The sequence below is a fragment of the Heterodontus francisci genome, chromosome 18 (genome assembly GCF_036365525.1).
Source record: "Heterodontus francisci isolate sHetFra1 chromosome 18, sHetFra1.hap1, whole genome shotgun sequence".
NCBI lineage: Eukaryota > Metazoa > Chordata > Chondrichthyes > Heterodontiformes > Heterodontidae > Heterodontus > Heterodontus francisci.
The window spans coordinates 64,835,481-64,854,292 of record NC_090388.1 but is presented as its reverse complement, the minus strand read 5'-3'; the positions used below and the strand labels follow the sequence as shown (position 1 = coordinate 64,854,292).

The window sequence follows — 18,812 nt, the reverse complement described above, 5'->3', positions numbered from 1 at the left end:
GATGGTTATATTCTCTCTTGTTTGAGATGGCCATTGCCTGGCACTTGTGTAGCACAAATGTTACTTGCCACTTATCAGGCCAAGCCTGATTGTTGTCCAGGTCTTCTTGTGTGCAGGTGCAGACTGCTTAAGTATCTGAGGAGTTGCGAATGGTACTGAGCACTGTGCAATCGTCAGTGAACATCCCCACTTCTGACCTAATGATGGAAAGGTAACTGATGAAGCAGCTGAAGATGGTTGGGCCTCAGACACTACCCTGAGGAACTCCTGCAGTGATATCAGGGGGTTGAGCTGATTGGCCTCCAACAAACGCAGCCATCTTCCTATGTGCTCAGTATAACTCCAGCCAATAGATATTTCCCCCCCACCCCGATTCCCATTGACTTCAATTTTACTAGGGCTCTTTGATGCCACAGTTGGTCAAATGTTGTCTTGATGTCAAGCAGTCACTCTCACCTCATCTCTGGAATTCAGCTCTTTTGTCCACGTTTAGACCAAGGCTATCATGGGGTTGGTGAGTGGGTTATTGCTGAGTGTGTGCCATCGCTGTCAGTGACACCTTCCATCACTTTATTGCTGATCAACAGTAGACTGATGGGGCAGTAATTGGCCAGGTTGGATTTGTCCTGCTTTTTGTGGACAAGACATACTTGGGCAATGTTGTAGCTGTACTGAAACAGCTTGGCTAAGGACATGACTAGTTCTGGAGCACAAGTCTTCAGTACTATAGCTGGGATGTTATCACAGCCCATAGCCTTTGCTGCATCCAGTGCCTTCAAATGTTTCTTGACATCACATGGAGTGAATCGGATTGGCTGAAGACTGGAAACTGTGATGCTGGGGACCTCAGAAGGAGACCAATATGGATCATCCACTCGGCACTTCTAGCTGAAGATGGTTGCAAATGTTTCAGTCTTGCCTTTTACACTGATGAGCTGGGCTCCCCCATCATTGAGGATAGTGATCTTTGTGGAGCCTCCTCCCCCTGTTAGTTGTTTAATTGTATGCCACTATTCATGACTAGATCTGGCAGGACTGCAGAGCTTTGATCTGATCCGTTGGTTGTGGGATCGCTTAGCTTTGTCTATCACATGCTCATTTCGCTGTTTGGCATGCATGTATTCCTGTATTGTAGCTTCACCAGGTTGGCATCTCATTTTTAGGTATGCCTGGTGCTGCTCCTGGCGTGCTCTTCTGCATCCCTCATTTAGAAACATAGAAAATAGGAGCAGGAGTCGGCCATTTGGCCCTTTGCGCCTGCTCCACTATTCAAAAAAGATCATGGCTGATAGTCAAATTCAGTACCCTGTTCCCGCTTTCTCCCCATATCCCCTGATCCCTTTGGCATTAAGAAATATATCTATCTCTTTCTTAAATATATTTAATGACTTGGCGTCCACTGCCTTCTGTGGTAGAGAATTCCACAGGTTCGCCACCCTCTGAGTGAAGAGATTTCTCCTCATCTCGCCTCATGGCATACCCCATATCCTGAGACTGTGAACCCTGGTTCTGGACCCCCCAGCCATCGGGAACATCCTCCCAGCATCTAGCCTGTCTAGTCTTGTTAGAATTTTATACGTTTCTATGAGATCCCCTCTCATTCTTCAAAACTCTAGTGAATATAGTCCTAGTCGACCCAATCTCTCCTCATACGTCAATCCTGCCATCCCAGGAATCAGCCTAGTAAATCATCTTTGCACTCCCTCCATGGCAAGAACATCCTTCCTCAGATAAGGAGACCAAAACTGCACACAGTACTCCAGATGTGGTCTCACCAAGGCCCTGTATAACTGCAGCAAGACATCCTTGCTCCTCAAATCCTCTTGCAATGAAGGCCAACATACCATTCGCCTTCCTAACTGCTTGCTGCATCTGAATGCTTGCTTTCAGTAACTGATGTACAAGGACATCCAGATCTCATTGCACCTCCCCGTTTCCCAATCTATCACCATTCAGATAATAATCTGTCTTTCTATTTTCACAACCAAAGTGGATAACCTCACATTTATCCACATTAAACTGCATCTGCCATGCATTTGCCCACTCGCCCAACTTGTCCAAATCACATTGGAGCCTCTTTGCATCCTCCTCACAGCTCACATTTCCCCCCAGCTTTGTGTCATCTGCGAACTTGGAAATGTTACATTTAGTTCCCTTACCCAAGTCATTAATACATATTGTGAATAGCTGGGGCCCACTAGTCACTGCCTGCCGCCCGGAAAAAGACTTGTTTATTCCTACTCTCTGTTTCCTGTCTGTCAACCAATTCTCAATCCATGCCAGTATATTACCCCCAATCCCATGTGCTTTAATTTTGGACACTAACCTCTTATGTGGACCTTGTCAAAAGCCTTCTGAAAATCCAAATACACCACATCCACTGGTTCTCCCTTATCTATTCTACTAGTTACATCCTCAAAAAAACTCCAGTAGATTTGTTAAGCATGATTTCCCTTTCGTAATGCTCACTTTGTCCAAACTCATTTATCCTTTCCAGATGTTCTGCTATCACATCCTTTATAATAGACTCCAGCATTTTCCCCACTACTGATGTAAGGCTAACTGGTCTGTAATTACCTGTTTTTTCTCTCCCTCCTTTTTTAAATAGTGGGGTTACATTTGCCACCCTCCAATCTGTAGGAACTGCTCCAGAGTCCATAGAATTTACGAAGATGACCACCAATGCATCCACTATTTCCAAGGCCACTTCCTTTAGTACTCTGGATGCAGATTATCAGACCCTGGGGATTTGTCAGCCTTTAACCCCATTAATTTCCCTCGCACTATTTTTTTTACTAATACTGATTTCCTTCAGTTCCTCCCTCTCATTAGACCTTTGGTTCCCTAACTTTTCTGGGAGGTTATTTGTGTCCTCCTTTGTGAAGACAGAACCAAAGTATCTGTTTAATTGTTCTGCCATTTCTTTGTTCCCCATTATAATTTCCCCCGTTTCTGACTGTAAGGTACCTACATTTGTCTTCACTAATCTTTTTCTTTTCACATATTTATAGAAGCTTTTACAGTCTGTTTTTATGTTCCCCACAACTTTACTCTCATACTCTATTTCCCCCCACTTAATCAACCTCTTTGTCTTCCTTTGCTGAGTTCTAAACTGCTCCCAATCCTCAGACTTGCTGCTTTACTGGCAATTTTATATGCCTCCTCTTTGGATCTGATATTGTCCCTAATTTCTTTTGTAAGCCACTGTTGAGCCACCTTTCCGGTTTTATTTTTGCGCCAGACAGGAATGAATAATTGTTGTAATTCATGCACACGTTCTTTAAATATTATCCATTGCCTATCCACCGTCAACCCTTTTAGTAAAATCTACCATAGCCAACCCGTGTCTCATACCTTCGTAGCTTCCTTTATTTAGCTTCAGGACCCTAGTTTCAGATTCAACTACTTCACTCTCCATCTTAATGAAGAATTCTTTCATGTTATGGTCGCTCTTCCCCAAGGGACCCCGCACAATAAAATTGTTAATTAATCCTTTCTCGTTGCACAATACCCAGTCTAGGATAGCCTGTTCTATAGTTGTTTCCTCGTATTGACCAACGTATTGGTCTAAAAAACCGTCACGAATACATTCCCGGAAATCCTCCTCCACAGTATTATTGCTAATTTGGTTTGACCAATCTAAATGTAGATTAAAGTCACCTATGGTTACAGTTGTACCCTTATTGCATGCGTCTCTAATTTCCTGTTTAATGCCATCCCTTATATCTCCACTACTGTTTGGGGCCTATAGACAACCCCTACCAACCTTTCCTGCCCCTTGGTGTTTCTTAGCTCCGCCCATACAGATTCCACATCATGATTTTCTGAGCCAGTATCCTTCCTCACTATTGCATTGATTTCCTCCTTTACTAACAATGGTACCCACCACCTTTCCCTTTTTGCCTCTCCTTCCTAAATATTGAATACCCCTGGATGTTCAGTTCCCATCCTTGATCTCCATAATTGCAACTATATCATAACTGTTTATATCTGTTTGCACTGTTAATTCATCTACCTTATTGCGAATGCTCCGCGCATTAAGTCACAATGCCTTTAGACTTGTCTTTTTAACATTGTTAGTCATCTTAGCTTTATTTTTCACTATGGCCCAGGGCTGATCCCCCTCGCTTGATGGTAATGGTAGAATGGGGGATATGCCGGGTCATGGCTGTAGTTGAATACAATTCTGCTGCTGCTGATGCCCCACAGCACCTCATGAATGCCCAGTTTGAGCTGCTGGATCTGTTCTGAATTTACCCCATTTAACACAATGGACGGTATCCTCAGCATGAGAACAGGACTTTGGTCTCTACAAGGTCACTCCTACCAATATTGTCATGGACAGGTGCATCTGCGACAGGGTAGACCAGGTACAGACCTGAGATTTCCTTCCCTAAAGGACATTATTGAACCAGATGGGTTTTTATACAATCCAGCAGTTTCATGGTCATCATTACTAGCCTTTTTGTTCTGAATTTATTAATTAATTGAACTTAAATTCCACCAGCTGCTGTGGTGGAATTTGAACTCGTGTCTCGAGTATTAGTCTGTGCCTCTGGATTACTAGTGCTGTGATATTACTACTACACTACCGTTACAATAGCCAGAATTTCACCGTGGCCTCAATAAAAGTCTGATTTCCACAGGCATTGCAAAAGAGGGCAGAGTCAAAGCAGTGACACTGAAACAGTCACAGCTTTTTAAAGAGAAAATGCACTAAGCACAAAAGAACCTCTGCAGAATTGTAGAAAAGGAATAGGATCTTTCCCATTCTCTCTCTCTCTTTCAATATAGACTACTTTATCCTTTTTCACTGAAACTAATTGTTAATTTCTGATGTTTTCTACTTAGGCCCCTTCTGTACTGGTTGAAAATTTCAAGTTCATGATTCATGTTGTCATGCTAGGCTCCCACCTGCCAAGAAAGAGGTACATTAATTTTGTCATGAACATTGATTTTAAACTGTCACTGGAGTGAGGGGAGGACTTGTTGAACAGATCAGCCGTGGCTGGAAAAGACATTTGCATATTAATAGACGGTGTTTTGAAGGACAAAGCAGCCATTCCCTGACCCATTCAACCCACAATGGACGTTTGATCACCAGACATTGAAGGTGGGGGAGCTCGCATTCCAGGTTGACTGCTAAGATGGCCGAATACACAAACAGACATGGTCAATCCAGCTAGTCACATGACTAACCTGTTGGGCTACCTGAGTTTTTTGGATTTATACAAATGGTTAGGGCAGAAAGGAGAATGCTCCTGGACTGAGAAGATCTCTCCTGGCTGGCTCGCCACAGCATCTCCTGTCTGCCTCCTCCCATCTCTTTCTCACAAGCCTCTGTATCCACTGAAGACACATGAATCCCAAGAGAGAAAAGTCCTCTACAGCAAACAAGGTTTAAGAAGAATACTGGGCCCCAACAAAACCAAGATCTACCGACAATCAAGGACTGTACAGTGAGCTCGAAGAACCGTAACAAAAACTCTTCAGATATTGCCTCAAACCTTTCCACTTCATTTTTCTTCTGCTCTTTTCTGTCTCTATTTGCACGTGTGTATCGTGTATGCATGCTAGCGTGGGCGCGTCTCGTATCCGTAGGCGTCAACCAAATTAGAGTTTGTTTAATAAATTTCAACTTTTCTTCTTTAAACCTAAGAAAGCCTGCTTGTGCTGGTTTCTTTGCCTTATAATTGGATAGGGGTGAACAAGGATTCACCAAGGGGGAGCTAAAACACAGTTTGTTTAAAAATAAAACCCTGTTACAGTAAGACCAGGTGAAGGCTGAAAGGGAACCCTAGACCTCTTTCTCATCTGGTTGTAATAATGTCCTTACCCAAGTCCCATGTAGTGACTGGGCAGTAGCATTGAGCACTTTTAATTTCTTCCTCTTTTTCCTAGTTCTTTTGTTATTCTTGGCTTTTTTTTTCAGGGAAGTTTCTGTAACTAATTTACAGCCTTTGTATGCTGTGAAAGGAACTTTAACTCTTGCATAAAATCTTAACACTCTTCCCTGTTGGTATATGGGAGGGGTGTATTGACATAGAGCAAAAGGAGAAGGGAGCCCAGAGGATCTAGTTGAGTCCCAGTCCTTTCCTCTGTTCACCTTCAGGAACTGATAGAGCTGCCTTTTTTGCTGCTGGTTCCAATCTTCCAATTCTGATTCTGCATTCCTTTGGACCAGGCTTACAACTCCCACATTTTTGCTTTTCACCAGAGGTCCCAGACCTCTGACATGCTTCCGCTCATCTGCCCTGATATCCAGACCTCCCGATTCCGCTTTCCCGAGTGACCTGATTTTCCCCGCCCTTCTACCTTCCCACCTCCCCATGAACCCAACCCTGCTACTTACCTGTGGACCACTGTGCTAGCAGCACTTGCCTTGTGCTGCCTCCTCCCTCAATGCCAACTTCAGTATAACGATGTCCAAGCCCAATATCCAGGGCTCTTTGGGCCTCACCATTTGTGGGCGGTGGTGGGGAAGAAGGGAACATTGCAAAATTCCTCAGCCACAATCTTTAGATCTGTAACTGGTGATTTTTTTATTTGTTTGTTTGTGGGATGTGGGCGTCGCTGCCTAGGCCAGCATTTATTGCCCATCCCTAATTGCCCTTGAACTGAGTCGCTTGCTAGACCATTTCAGAGGGCATTTTAAGTGTCAACCACATTGCTGTGGGTCAGGAGTCACATGTAGACCAGACCAGGTAAGGATGGCAGATTTCCTTCCCTAAGGGACATTAGTGAACCAGCTGGGCTTTTACAACAATTGACAATGGTTTCATGGTCACCATTAGACTAGCGTTTTTTAAAAATTCAGATTGATTAATTGAATGCAAATTATGCCATCTGCCATGGTATGATTCGGACCTATGTCTCGAGAGCATTAGGCTGGGCTCTGCATTACTAGTCCAGTGACATCATTTGTCAGTATATCTTCTTGATGCTGGGCTGTGTCTCAGTAACTGCCAATAATAGGGTCATGCTTTCTGTCTCAGTTTCTACTATCTTAAGATATTAAGATACAGTTTGGGAGGTCTGGCATTGCCAGCAGGACTGAAATGTAGCACTGCTGTGGATAATCACCGTTTGTGATCTGATACAAATAGTTCTTCGGTGAACATTTCTAAGTAGCCATTAGTCTACAAAATGCCTTGAGTTCTTCTTTTCTGAAATAAATCCTAATGGCTGAGTGTTATTAACACAAAAAGCAATTTAAAAAAAAAAGGACTGACTTAATTCCCCAAAAAACAGAGATTGAAAAATGAAGAGATTTGCAGCTAGTGTGGGTTATGTGGTACTGAAGCATGATTGCAGCTCCTTAAAATAACTCTTTGCTGCTTCCTTACAGGTTGATCCAATAACGTACTTTATTGTAGTTTTAATTGAAGTTTGACTTTAATCATGACTCAATCTCGCAGTCATTTAATTGAATACAGTGCTTAATATTGCAGCTATTATTGCATTTAACAACATTTTTAAGATGAACTCAATGTGATAAAGTTTGCAAAGGAGAACTAATTTAAATTCAAAATTTTCTCATACATTTAGTTTCACAGCAACATGAGCAGGTCCACAACACAAAGAGCAAATTATTTGTATAGAACTTTGTTTACATGATGTGTGCCCTTTTTCATGTTTCATGAGTATTATTTTAAACAAATGGTTTCCATGGCAATCCAGAGTTTACATACTCTTTGCACTTGAAGACAGGTAACATCTATTTTAGTAGATTGGCAAAACTGTATTGGTTAAATATGAAGCTAGATTTCTTAGCTAGTGAAGTGTGGCTTTGTTCATTCTGGTCTTACTCCACTGCGTGAAAGCACAGAGACCTGAAACTTGCCACTCGTATTGTTTATTAATACTTAGTTATAATTTGGGAGCAATTTTTTTTTTTGACAAGTTGTGTATTGTGTCTGCCAACTCCACAAATCAAACTGTGGCTAAAACCAAATGACCCAGTTCGGTGACTGGCTTAGTCGTGGATGCATTCAATAAAAATACCTTAATGCAGCATCGATTAGGCATTTAAGAAAAAAATCCCCCTTCCTTGACTGACTGTGGTGGGGTTTCTGTTTGAGCAGCTGGTGCTGTTCTGAGGTAAGGAAGTGGTCATGGCATATTGTTGGACTAGAGGGCAGGGAGCACTGCTTTGCATCTAACCAGGGAGTGCTTGATGCTGCCACTGGGCATTGTGTGATGAGGTGTTTTACTCCCATTCACCCTGTTTAGCACAAGCTTCATTTTGTGATATGGGTATATGGGTCATTCGACTTTGAATCTATGGTTACCAAAGCTCTATACCACTGGGGTTTTCCTTTTGTTGTGCCTGGGTCTATTGTAGACTGACTGATTGATAGAGACTGATTCTTCAACAACTCCATTATCATTGCCTCATGTGACTACCAGGACTGTAGAAGGCAAACTAGATGGACTTTGGGTTTTTTCGCCTAACAATTCCCATGTTTCTATTAGTCTTCCAAATGTGACTGTGAATATCCATAAGCACCAATATTGTGCAAGTATCCCACATGCAATGATTGGAAACCTCACAGATTTATTGTTGAGCTAGGTTTATGTTGTCTGGTTGCTGGCTCTCAATGTTACTTTACTAGTTAGTAAAACAAATGCTATTTAAAAGTCTGTTGATAACTTTTGTTTAAAATTGCTTTCTTTATCTTTTTCGTTGGGTCTCTACTGCTACATCTTTGTCATATTGAGATCAACTAATTCACTGTGTCTTGAGTTACAGCTTTGCTTCTTAATTGACCAATAAAATTATTTACAAAGAACGTCAAAGCTAATAAATCTATTCCTTCACCACACTCTTCCCCCTCCCACCAACAAACATTTCTTTTGCGCTTTACACAAAACATAAACATTTCAAAGCACTTGAGAGGGAAGAGGAAACAAGTGGGCATAGAAGGGAAATGGGAGGCAGAGAAAAGGTGGTGGACAAGCATGGTCAAAGGCAAGTGTTTTTAGGAGCCTTTAAAAAAACAGGGAGTTAGCACTGTGGCAAAGTAGAGCGCTTTAGGGAGGTAGCTTTTATGTTAAAGCATAGAGATTGACACAGTTGATCATTGGTGGAGTGGGCAGGAATAAGGAACTAGTAGTAACCGAGGGTGCATGTGTGTAAAAATTGGCCATTTGGGTGAGATGCCAGAGGGCAGCTAACACCAGTGGAACCATATGCCAGCAGTAGTGAGTGTCTTCAGAAAAGAGAGACAAGAATGGGAAGAACAATAGAATATTTCATGGCTTTTGTGACTAGTACATCAGCAATTTGTACTTCAAAGTATGATCGGAAAAAGTCATGCCTTTTAAACTAGTTTTTTTTTAAATCAGCAATTTTGATTTAAAATATTTTTTTTACCAAAAATGAACTTTCTCTACTCTCTTTTGCAGCTGAACAAACAACAGCTCCAGATGGTTAAAGAACGATTTCAGGCCTTCTTGAATGGTGAAACACAGATTATTGCAGATGAAGCATTTTGGAATGCAATTCAAAGTTACTTTGAGGTATGTGAGAAGCTTATTAATTTCATGTTTCGATTGCCGGGCCTTTGGTCATCTTGCAAGTCTCTGTACTTTTCTGAAGGGATTGATGCTTTGCTGGGTGTGGTTTCATGGTTGACACCCATGTGTCATCATTCATCTGTGGGCCTTGACATTTGAATGTCAGCCTTAGGTGCAGAACCTGATCTTGTTCTCATGTAACATTTATATATTCGGACTTCCTGCAGTGTTGCTGGATAGCAATCCGGAATGGGAATCCTGGCCCATCTCCCCCCCGCCCCTCCCCCGCTAAACCGAGGTATAGCAATCCACACGGCCTCCTGGTGAGATCAACTAACACAGTACAGAAATGGAATTAGATCTGGGACCTTCCTTGTCTTTCTGGTTCACCTGTTAATCAGAATAAATCACTGAACCATTGCAACATTTTGCTTTGTAACTTTTAAATATATTGTGTGGCGGAAACTGTGAATGTAATAAAAACTTCCAAAAGTGTCAGTTAGCAGTAGTTAAAGGAAAATTAGTGACTTTTCTGTATTTGGAATGTTTTTATAAAGTGCCTCGAGGGGTTTCTGGAAAAGGTTATGGCCATTGAGATTGGAGGGAGTGTTCTAAACTGGTTAAGAAATTGGCTGGACATTAAATTTGGAGGTTGATTTATAAATAGGTGTATTGTAAGTGTGAGCAAAGTAATTCATAAGGGGTGGTGGTGGGAAGGGGAAACAGACAGGAATCTGCCTGTACACACAATATATTAGAGATATGTTAAAGAAACTCTAGATTGGGACGTAAGATTGAATACTTCAATCCCAGTTTTATTTGTTAAAAGCTTGTGGCGGACATAATCTTCAGTCAGATTCATGTCTATCCTGAAATGTTAGCAAGTCTCACAGGTCTAGAGCAGTGAACTTCCTCACAATTTCTGCTAACAGAATGGAGGCTTATTATAAATTAGCAAGCATAAATATGGAAACCACTTACTTCTACAAAAGTATGTCCATTGGATTCCTCCCGAGTTCACAGCACCTGAAGTCTGTTGTATATTTGTTTATTCAAAGTAATGTGAATCTGGGGCATAAGTTTATAAGATCTGATATTATGTGGTCCATATGTTACATAGAATATACAACACAGGAACAGGCTATTCAATCTAACTATTCTGTGCCAGTGTTTATACTCTATTTGCGTCTCCTCCCATTCCATCTACCTCAACTCAGCCTTTCAACCTATCTTTATATTCCCTTTTCTCTCATTGACTCATCTGGTTTCCTTTAGAAAGGATCTAAGCTATTTGCCTCAGCCACTTCAATTTGCAACAGATATTAATGGTATATACCACAGATTTACAGTTTCACATTACATCTTCCAATTAATGCAGAGTCCAGCTGATGGCAGCTAAGAAGCAAGTTGATTTTGTTTTCAACAAAGCATGGTTGGAATTTTGAAATAGCAGCCATTCCAACTTGCTGACTCAAGGATTAGGAATTTCTTCAGTCCTCTTCTGCCTAGTTGTTTGGCTGAGATTTGCAGTGATGCTGTTACTTTAATTGTTGGCCAGGACTTAGATTTTTTTTTCACCTCACTCTGCTAATCGTAGTATTTTAAATTCCACAGTGATATTGATTTTGGAGTCCATGTGCATAATTGTATCCTGTGCACCCAGCTGTGGGTGAATTAGGAATGTTAAAACGGGGCAGTTGTCACAGGAGGGAGAGAGTACATCTCCCTTTTCCACTACAAAGAGGGTAAATCCACACAAATACTCTACGTAGTTTCTGCAACTGTTTTAGTACCTTTTCATTTTTAGTTTTACATTTCCTTGCTCCATCTCTCCCTCTCTTCTACTTTGTCCCTAGCACCATTAGACACAGGGGTCAGCAGTTAAAACAACAGCTTGAAGTCATACATCTGTTATGTTTACGCTGGGTTACTGGGTTTAATTTCGATATCCGTTTTAACTCTGAGCAATGCAGATATCACACTTGTGTCAAATAACCAACTGATTTATTTAAGCACATTAACATTAACTATAAAGGTCTTACAGATTTCGGCACATGTCTTAACAGCAGCCTGCGGCTGTGAGAGCAGTTCAAACTGTCTGTCTTCCGTAAGCTTCTGCTCTCTCTAGCTCCACCTGGAGGCCTAAGCAATCAAACCAGTGAACACAGACCAAAACCATCAAACTCAGATCAATCTAACACTACAACAGCAAAGTTAAAATAACGACTAAAAAGAGAGAGGAATAATAAATGAAAACAATTTAAACTGCTGGTGTAGCAATGTATGTATGTATTCAAAACAAAGTGGATAAACTGGACAGTATGGTAACATAGTGGTTATGTTACTGGACTAGTAATCCAGAAGCCTGAACTAATGATCCAGAGACACGAGTTTATATCCCACTATGGCAGCTGAAGAATTTAAATTCAATTAATTAAATAAAAGCTGAAATTTAAAAAGTATCAGTAATGGTGACCATTTTACTGTGCCGTAAAAACCCATTTGGTTCATTTATGTCCTTTTAGAGAAGGAAATTTGCTGCAGTTCAAGAAGGTGGCACACCACCACCTTGAGGGTAATTGGGGTGAGCAATAATGCTGGCCTTGCTAGTGATGCCCACATCCCATGAATGGATGAAAAAAGGCAATCATTTGTGGAGAGGATCTAGATATAGAAGGGGTGACTGAAACATTGTTATATAGAGAACAGGATTGCTGGATGCAGCAAATTTAAGAAGGAAAGGGAAGGAAGGAGGGGAAGTGGAGTAGCTTTTCTACTTAAAGATAATGGTAGTTGAAGACAAGGATATAACTTAACAGAAAGGTAGATACAGAATTCATATAGATTGAGTTTAAAAAATAGGAAGGGTCCCATCACCCTAATAAGGGTATGCTTTAACCAACGAACAGGACAAGGGAATTGGATGAAGAAATGTGCAGGCAAATCTACAAGGAGATTCCAAAACTAGAAGACAAAAATACAAGATAGTTGATAAATTCAGTAGGGAATTAAGGAGAAATTTCATTACTCACAATGATTAGGATGTGGAACTCATGACGATAGGAAGAAGTTGAGGCAAATAGCTTGAGATACTTTCAAAAGGAAACTAAATGAGTCCATGCAAGAGAACATATTCGAAAGCTATGCTGAAAGGCGGAGATGTGGCAGATGGAACAGGAGGAGATTTATGTGGAGTATAAACATCAGCACAGACTCAGTGGGCTGAATGGCCTGTTTTAGTGCTGTATATTCTATGTAAACCTTTATTCATCAACACAGTTGGTTTTAGCAAGACTGGTATAATACTGTTTGGAGAATAGATGTTTTCTTAGGAAGCCAAAAGTCAAGTAAATTCTACATTTATCTGAACTGTGCTACATAGACTAAAGCACCGAACTAGGATGCAGTTAACACAATAGCAAAATATTGCGGATGCTGGAAATTTGAAATAAAAACTGAAAATACTGGAAATATTCAGCAGGTCAGGCAGCATCTGTGGAGAGAGAAACATGGTTAACATTTCAAGTTGATGACCTTTCATCAGAACCTTTCATCAAAGTGGTTACAGACCTCTGCTTTAACCAATTTTTTCTTTCAGTTCTAGCTACAGCTTTAGACATGTTTATTCTGCCTTGAGAGAAAAATTGGCCAATGCCCTTGCTCCTTGTCAGTACCCAAAGACCCATGTTTGATGTGCACATCAATTATGAGGTTGGGCCTCCTAGGTGGGAATCCACTGCTGCAGCATTGTTACCTATTGCACTACCCAAAGTGTATTGGCTTGGAAAAGTAATTTAACTAATGGCTTCACTTTTCCCCTGTTTGAAATATATTTTAGAGTTAATCTAAATAGCTGGCATTTTCTTACAATCTGTCAAATTTTGTTCTTCTAACTGATGAATGTTCTGCAAGTGATGCCTGCAGTGAGCTACGTGGTAGAGAGTTGTTAATAAATATGAAAAATGTCTTGTTCAACATTTAAATATTATTGCTTCACAAAGCAGCGAGAGAAAGGAACAACCAGACTGCCAGTATAAGTCACTTCTAACACGCTCACCCAGCAAGCCAGATCGCTGTAAAACAGAATTACTCACCTTAGCTTTGTCCATATCATTTGCTTCTCTGGCGTGACTAAGTGCTTCCTGTCGATTTTAATATTTTGTGGATGAACTGAGCCAAAATGAATTGCTTTGAGTTGGAATGAAAAGTCTGTCGAGACACATACAGGAGTGAGAGGATACCAGAAGATTTCAGCGAATGTTATCAACTCCCTGCTGTACAGGAGGAAGGTTTGGTGACATGGTTGGGTTTAGTCTGCACTGGTGCAGTGCAAATTATGTACACTGTGGGACCTGCTTCACATACGAATGTGTCTTGGAGACTAAAATGACTGTCAGTGCCAAGAACATTCATTGACGGTGGTTTAATTTCTCTTCCTCATTTGAGATGATTTAATGCTAGAAATCTGGGATGAGTAATTGTGTTAATCCCAGTTTTAAAACCCATCCCTGCCTGTGATGTATGAATTATCATATGAGTTATAGGACTACCTTACCCATTTTAAATTGGATTGTGGCTTACAAGTGAGAACGTTGTGGCTCGCAGTCTAAGAACTGGCCAAGTTATATGGACAATCTTTCCATATGTTTCCTCCGTCTTTGCCATTTTTACTTAACCTCCACCTCCCCTCCACCTGCTCCCCCCAAGATAACTGATGTTTCAAAGCTTTATGATAAAACATTGAAGTTGACTAAGGTCGAAACCTAAGTTATAAAGGTCAGGTAGCAACAATCCAGGTGTAACTAATAAGAAATGAGATCCAAAAAAAGCACTTCCTGTATCTTTATTCCTGTTGTGGAATTAAAATTGCTCTCATTACTAATTGAATAGGTATAAAGCAGATGCTAAGGAAAATGTGGATAACCTTTGTCAAAGTTTATCAAAGATGCATTGGTCTGTTGTGGCCCTTTACTGAACTCTCCTTTCACCAGCAGGAGTCTGCATTTAATTTTAAATAAGTGAGACCTAAATAAATATGAGTCGCCATTGCCACATTACGATATTGGTCTCAATGTTCTGGTGCTGTTGAATAATGTCTTCAAATTTACGTCATCTCTTAATAAACTTGCACATTTTTTAACCATTCTAAAATGGCTAATTCTGCATTCATTGTTGTGGGATCATTTAAGAGACAATAAGTGGAGAGTCACCGAAGGAAGAGATGTCGTGTCACACATGACCAGAGAGCTGTGAGTGTAGACTGATAGAGTAAGGTGTGTGTAGGCGTGCTGCTGTATTAGTTGTGTGTATATATGTTATGGTTTAAGTTACGATAAAGACCCATGTGTTCTTATATTATTTATATCCCTGTGAATCTTATAATTCATGCACTAAAGGAACAAATAATATAACAGATATTACAGAGTGCGCTGGCCTTCGTTGTGTGCTATCGGGATTGATGTCAGCAGATGGCCTAGTCATGTAGTGTGAGAGAGCTCTAATGCGTGTCGCCATGGAGTTCAAGATTCTACTGAGTTGCTCGTCTCAGTCATACCACCGTGGGAAATGCTGAGTTGAGGCGAGCTGTTTCCCAGAGGGAAGTGAGCTAGGCGCTTCGAGGCCGAAGCTGCTATTTAAAGGGCTGCCTGATTGTCTCCTCGGCAGAAAACTGCAAATGGCTGGTAAATGATACAGGGCACTTCCATATTCAAATGCAGTTTTGGAGACATTATTGTAAAAAGTGCAGCAAAGGAGAATTGCCCTGTTTGGGAACCCAGGGCACCATGCACACAGGAACATGGTATACTCTTCTTGGCATGAGATGGTGCAGGCAGTAAATGCTGTGTCAAACAACCAAAAGTTGTGGGAACAAATTTAACAAGAAGTTAATTGTGTCAGGTCTGGATAATATAATATAAGCTGGAGAATATTTCACAAGAAGGGTAAATTATATCTGCTAGAGAGTTTCCACTAAATGTCTTAAAACGTGACTGAGATTGTACGCTTTGTACACTTAATCCTCTAGAAAATCTTTCCAAGCTTCATATGCAAACTCATGCAACAGCAAGCCACACCTTATTGTTATCACACAAAACTGGAATGGTTGTTTCTGAGCTTGAGGGGCAGCTGGAGTCACTGCGGAGCATCAGGGAGGATGAGAGTTTCCTGGATATTGCGTTCCAGGAAGTCATCACTCCACATACAGGGAGAGTTCAGGATAGTAGATGAGTGGCCATCTGGAAGAGTAAGAAGAAGCAGGAAGTGCAGCAGTGTTCAGGGTGTCTGCCACTCTCAAACTGGTATTCAGCATTAGAGACTGCTAAGAGTTATGATACCTTGAAGGAGTGCAGTCCAGAACATGGCACCACTGGGCAAGGGACTGTGCAGGAGGAAACAGCAAAGAGTAGAAATGCAGTCATTCGAGGAGATTCCATAGTTTGGGGGACCAACAGGCGTTTCTATAACCATCAACCCGTTGCCTCCCTGATATCAGGATAAAGGACCTCATGGAGAGGGAAGGGAGTGAGCCAGAAGTTGTGGTATACGTTGGTACCAATGACAAGGAGAGGGCAGATATTGAGGTTCTATGGTCAGACATTTTAATGAGCTAGGGAGGAAATTAAAAAGTAGGACCTCAAAGCTACTTGTCTCTGGATTACTCCAAAGCCACATGCTAGCAAGAGTAGAAATAGAAAGATAGGAAGGATCAATGCGTGGCTTGAGGCATGGTGCAGGAGGGAGGGCTTCAGATTCTTGGGACATTGAGACCAGTTCTGGAGCAAAGGCACCTATTCAAAAGGGACAGGTTGCATCTCAATAGGACTCGATGTCCTCGTGAGGAGGTTCACGAGTGTGGTTGGGGAGGGTTTAAACTAAATTGTCAGAGGATGGGCACCAGCACATAAAAGTAGAAAAGAGGAATAAGGTGCATAAAGGAGTGAGAGCATTGGATTGTACAAGAGAAAGAAGTAGCACAATATTAGGAGCAGACAAAGAAGGACTACAAGGAATACAAGACAGGTTTATAATGCATGTATGTAAACACACAAAGTGTTTTGAATTAGGTTGGTGAGCTACAAGCATAAACAGCCGTGTGGAAATCTGATGCTGTTGCAATAATGGAAAATTGGCTTAAAAATAGTGAGGACAGGGCATTTAATATTCAGGGATACCAAGTGTTCAGAAAAGATGAAGAAGGAAAAAAGGGAGGTGAAGTGGCAGTACTGATTAGGGAAGACATTGTCATGTTGGAAAGAGAGGATGATCTTGAGGGGGCAAAGACCGAATCCATTTGGTTAGAGTTCAGAAGCAAGAAGGGTATGAATGCGCTACTGGGGTATTCTATAGGCCTCCAAATAGTGGGAGAGATAGAAGAGCAAATCTGCAGGGAAATCACAGAGATGTGCAAGAACGATAGAATGGTGATATATGGGGGAGTTCAATTACCCAAATATCGATCAGCATGCCGGTAGAGTATTATGAAAGTGCTTCTATTGACAACTCAAATTTTAGAATTATGGACATTAGTTCCCTTGGAAAACTGAAAACGATTCCATGGATGTGTTTTTTTTTTTACAAGAGTCACTGGGAAGTCTTGTTTGCAAACAAAACTTTACTGGATGTCACATGCCTTAAGCTCAATAAACAACAGAAACCTAGTTGACTTGGAAGAGATGTTTACAGAGAAGTGACATGTAAAGATTTATGGTGGTCAGGAGGTTTCGCTTTTGGGATATTGTTTTGGTTTAGTTGGGGTGTGGACTGTTTTGAAGGCAGTTGGGTTTGTAGCCTGCTGAAAAGAAACACCCAGCTCCTCTTTCTCTACCTCTTTGAAAAAACCCTGCGAATCTAGTGTGTGAGAGCTAAAACCCCTGATGCCTTCTCCTGCGAAGTTCCTGGAAAGCTTGCCAGATTAATTCCCAATACCGCCTGAAAAGATCTGCTCCAGAAAATATCCCAGTGATCCATCTACGTGTACTCGGACGCCGGATTGTATGCTGTTTTTGGGACAAAACATATCTTATCTTTTTCTTCAAGAATGAACAAGTATTTGGCCAAAGTATTTTTCTTTTGTAATAAAAGATCTCTGCAGAGAAAATTCCTTTTCTTCTTTAACCAGTGTGTGTGTGTGTGTTGGGTATTTAAAAAGGGGAACTTTCATCTTTCAATCTGTGTGTTAATGCTTTTGCTTCTTTACTGAATAAGTTTTGTTTTATAATAAACTGATAATTTTGTTGTTTATTAAAGAAACCTGGTTGGTGTATTTTATTCTGGGATAAAGAGTAGAGTCTCTGATTGACCATATCGGGGACTGGGTAAACATTTAAATATATGTTGTGACCTGTGGAGAAGTGGAACGAGAGAAAGACAGTGCACTGCTCCCACCTTGGTCGTGACAAGAGTTAAAGATGAGGAGGAATTTCTGAAATGTGTGCAGGAGAACTTCCTTGACAAGTATGTTCTCAATCCAAGTAGGAAGGAGGCTTTGCTGAATCTGGTGCTGGGAAATGAGGTGGCCAAGTGGACCAGTGTCTGTGAGGGAGCACTTGGGTGAGAGTGATCATCGTGTCATAAGGTTTAGACCAATCATGAAGAAGAGCAAAGAACAATCTAAAATACAACTTCTAGATTGGAAGAGGGCTAATTTCAGTGGTATGAGGAGGGATCTAGCCAGGGTAAAATGGAACCAAAGACTGAGAAGCAAAATGGTAATGGAACAATGGGTGATCTTTAAGGAGGAGATGTTTCAGGTACAGGCTAGGAATATTGCAACAAGAGCGAAAGTTAGGGGAACCAAAGCCAGGGCTCCTTGGATAGGGAGATAGAGAATATAATGAAACAAAAAAAAGGTGTACAATGCATGTCAGGTGAATTCTTCAAGTGAGAACCAAGCCAAATACAATAAGTTGAGAGGGGAAGTGAAGAGGAAAATAAGACTGGCAAAGAGAGAAGATGAGAATAGAATGCAGTTAGCATAAAAGGGAACCCAAAAATCAGCTATTGGCATAGTAGAGTCATAGAGAAGCATAGAGTTATACAGCACTGAAACAGGCCCTTTGGCCCACTGTGTCCATGCCGGTCATCAAGCCTATCTATTCTGATCCCATTTTCCGGCACTTGGCCCATAGCCTTGTATGCTATGGCATTTCAAGTGCTCATCTAAATACTACTTAATTGTTGTGCGGGTTCCTGCCTCTACCACCCCTTCTAGGCAGTGTGTTCCAGATTGAAACCGCCCTCTGGGTGAAATTTTTTTTCCTCAAATCCCCTCTAAACCTCCTGCCCCTTACCTT

At 41.2% G+C, this 18,812-nt stretch overlaps 1 protein-coding gene across 2 annotated transcripts in view; it reads left to right on the top strand.

The window, feature by feature from the left end:
* Positions 1-18,812, top strand: part of LOC137379688 (calcium-dependent secretion activator 2-like) — a 796,052-nt gene that overhangs the window by 197,707 nt on the left and 579,533 nt on the right. For both annotated transcript variants that reach the window (XM_068050896.1, XM_068050894.1), the window contains exon 2: positions 9,409-9,522. In XM_068050896.1, the coding sequence (XP_067906997.1) occupies positions 9,409-9,522 (114 nt within the window). The remainder of the gene's footprint in view (positions 1-9,408; positions 9,523-18,812) is intronic.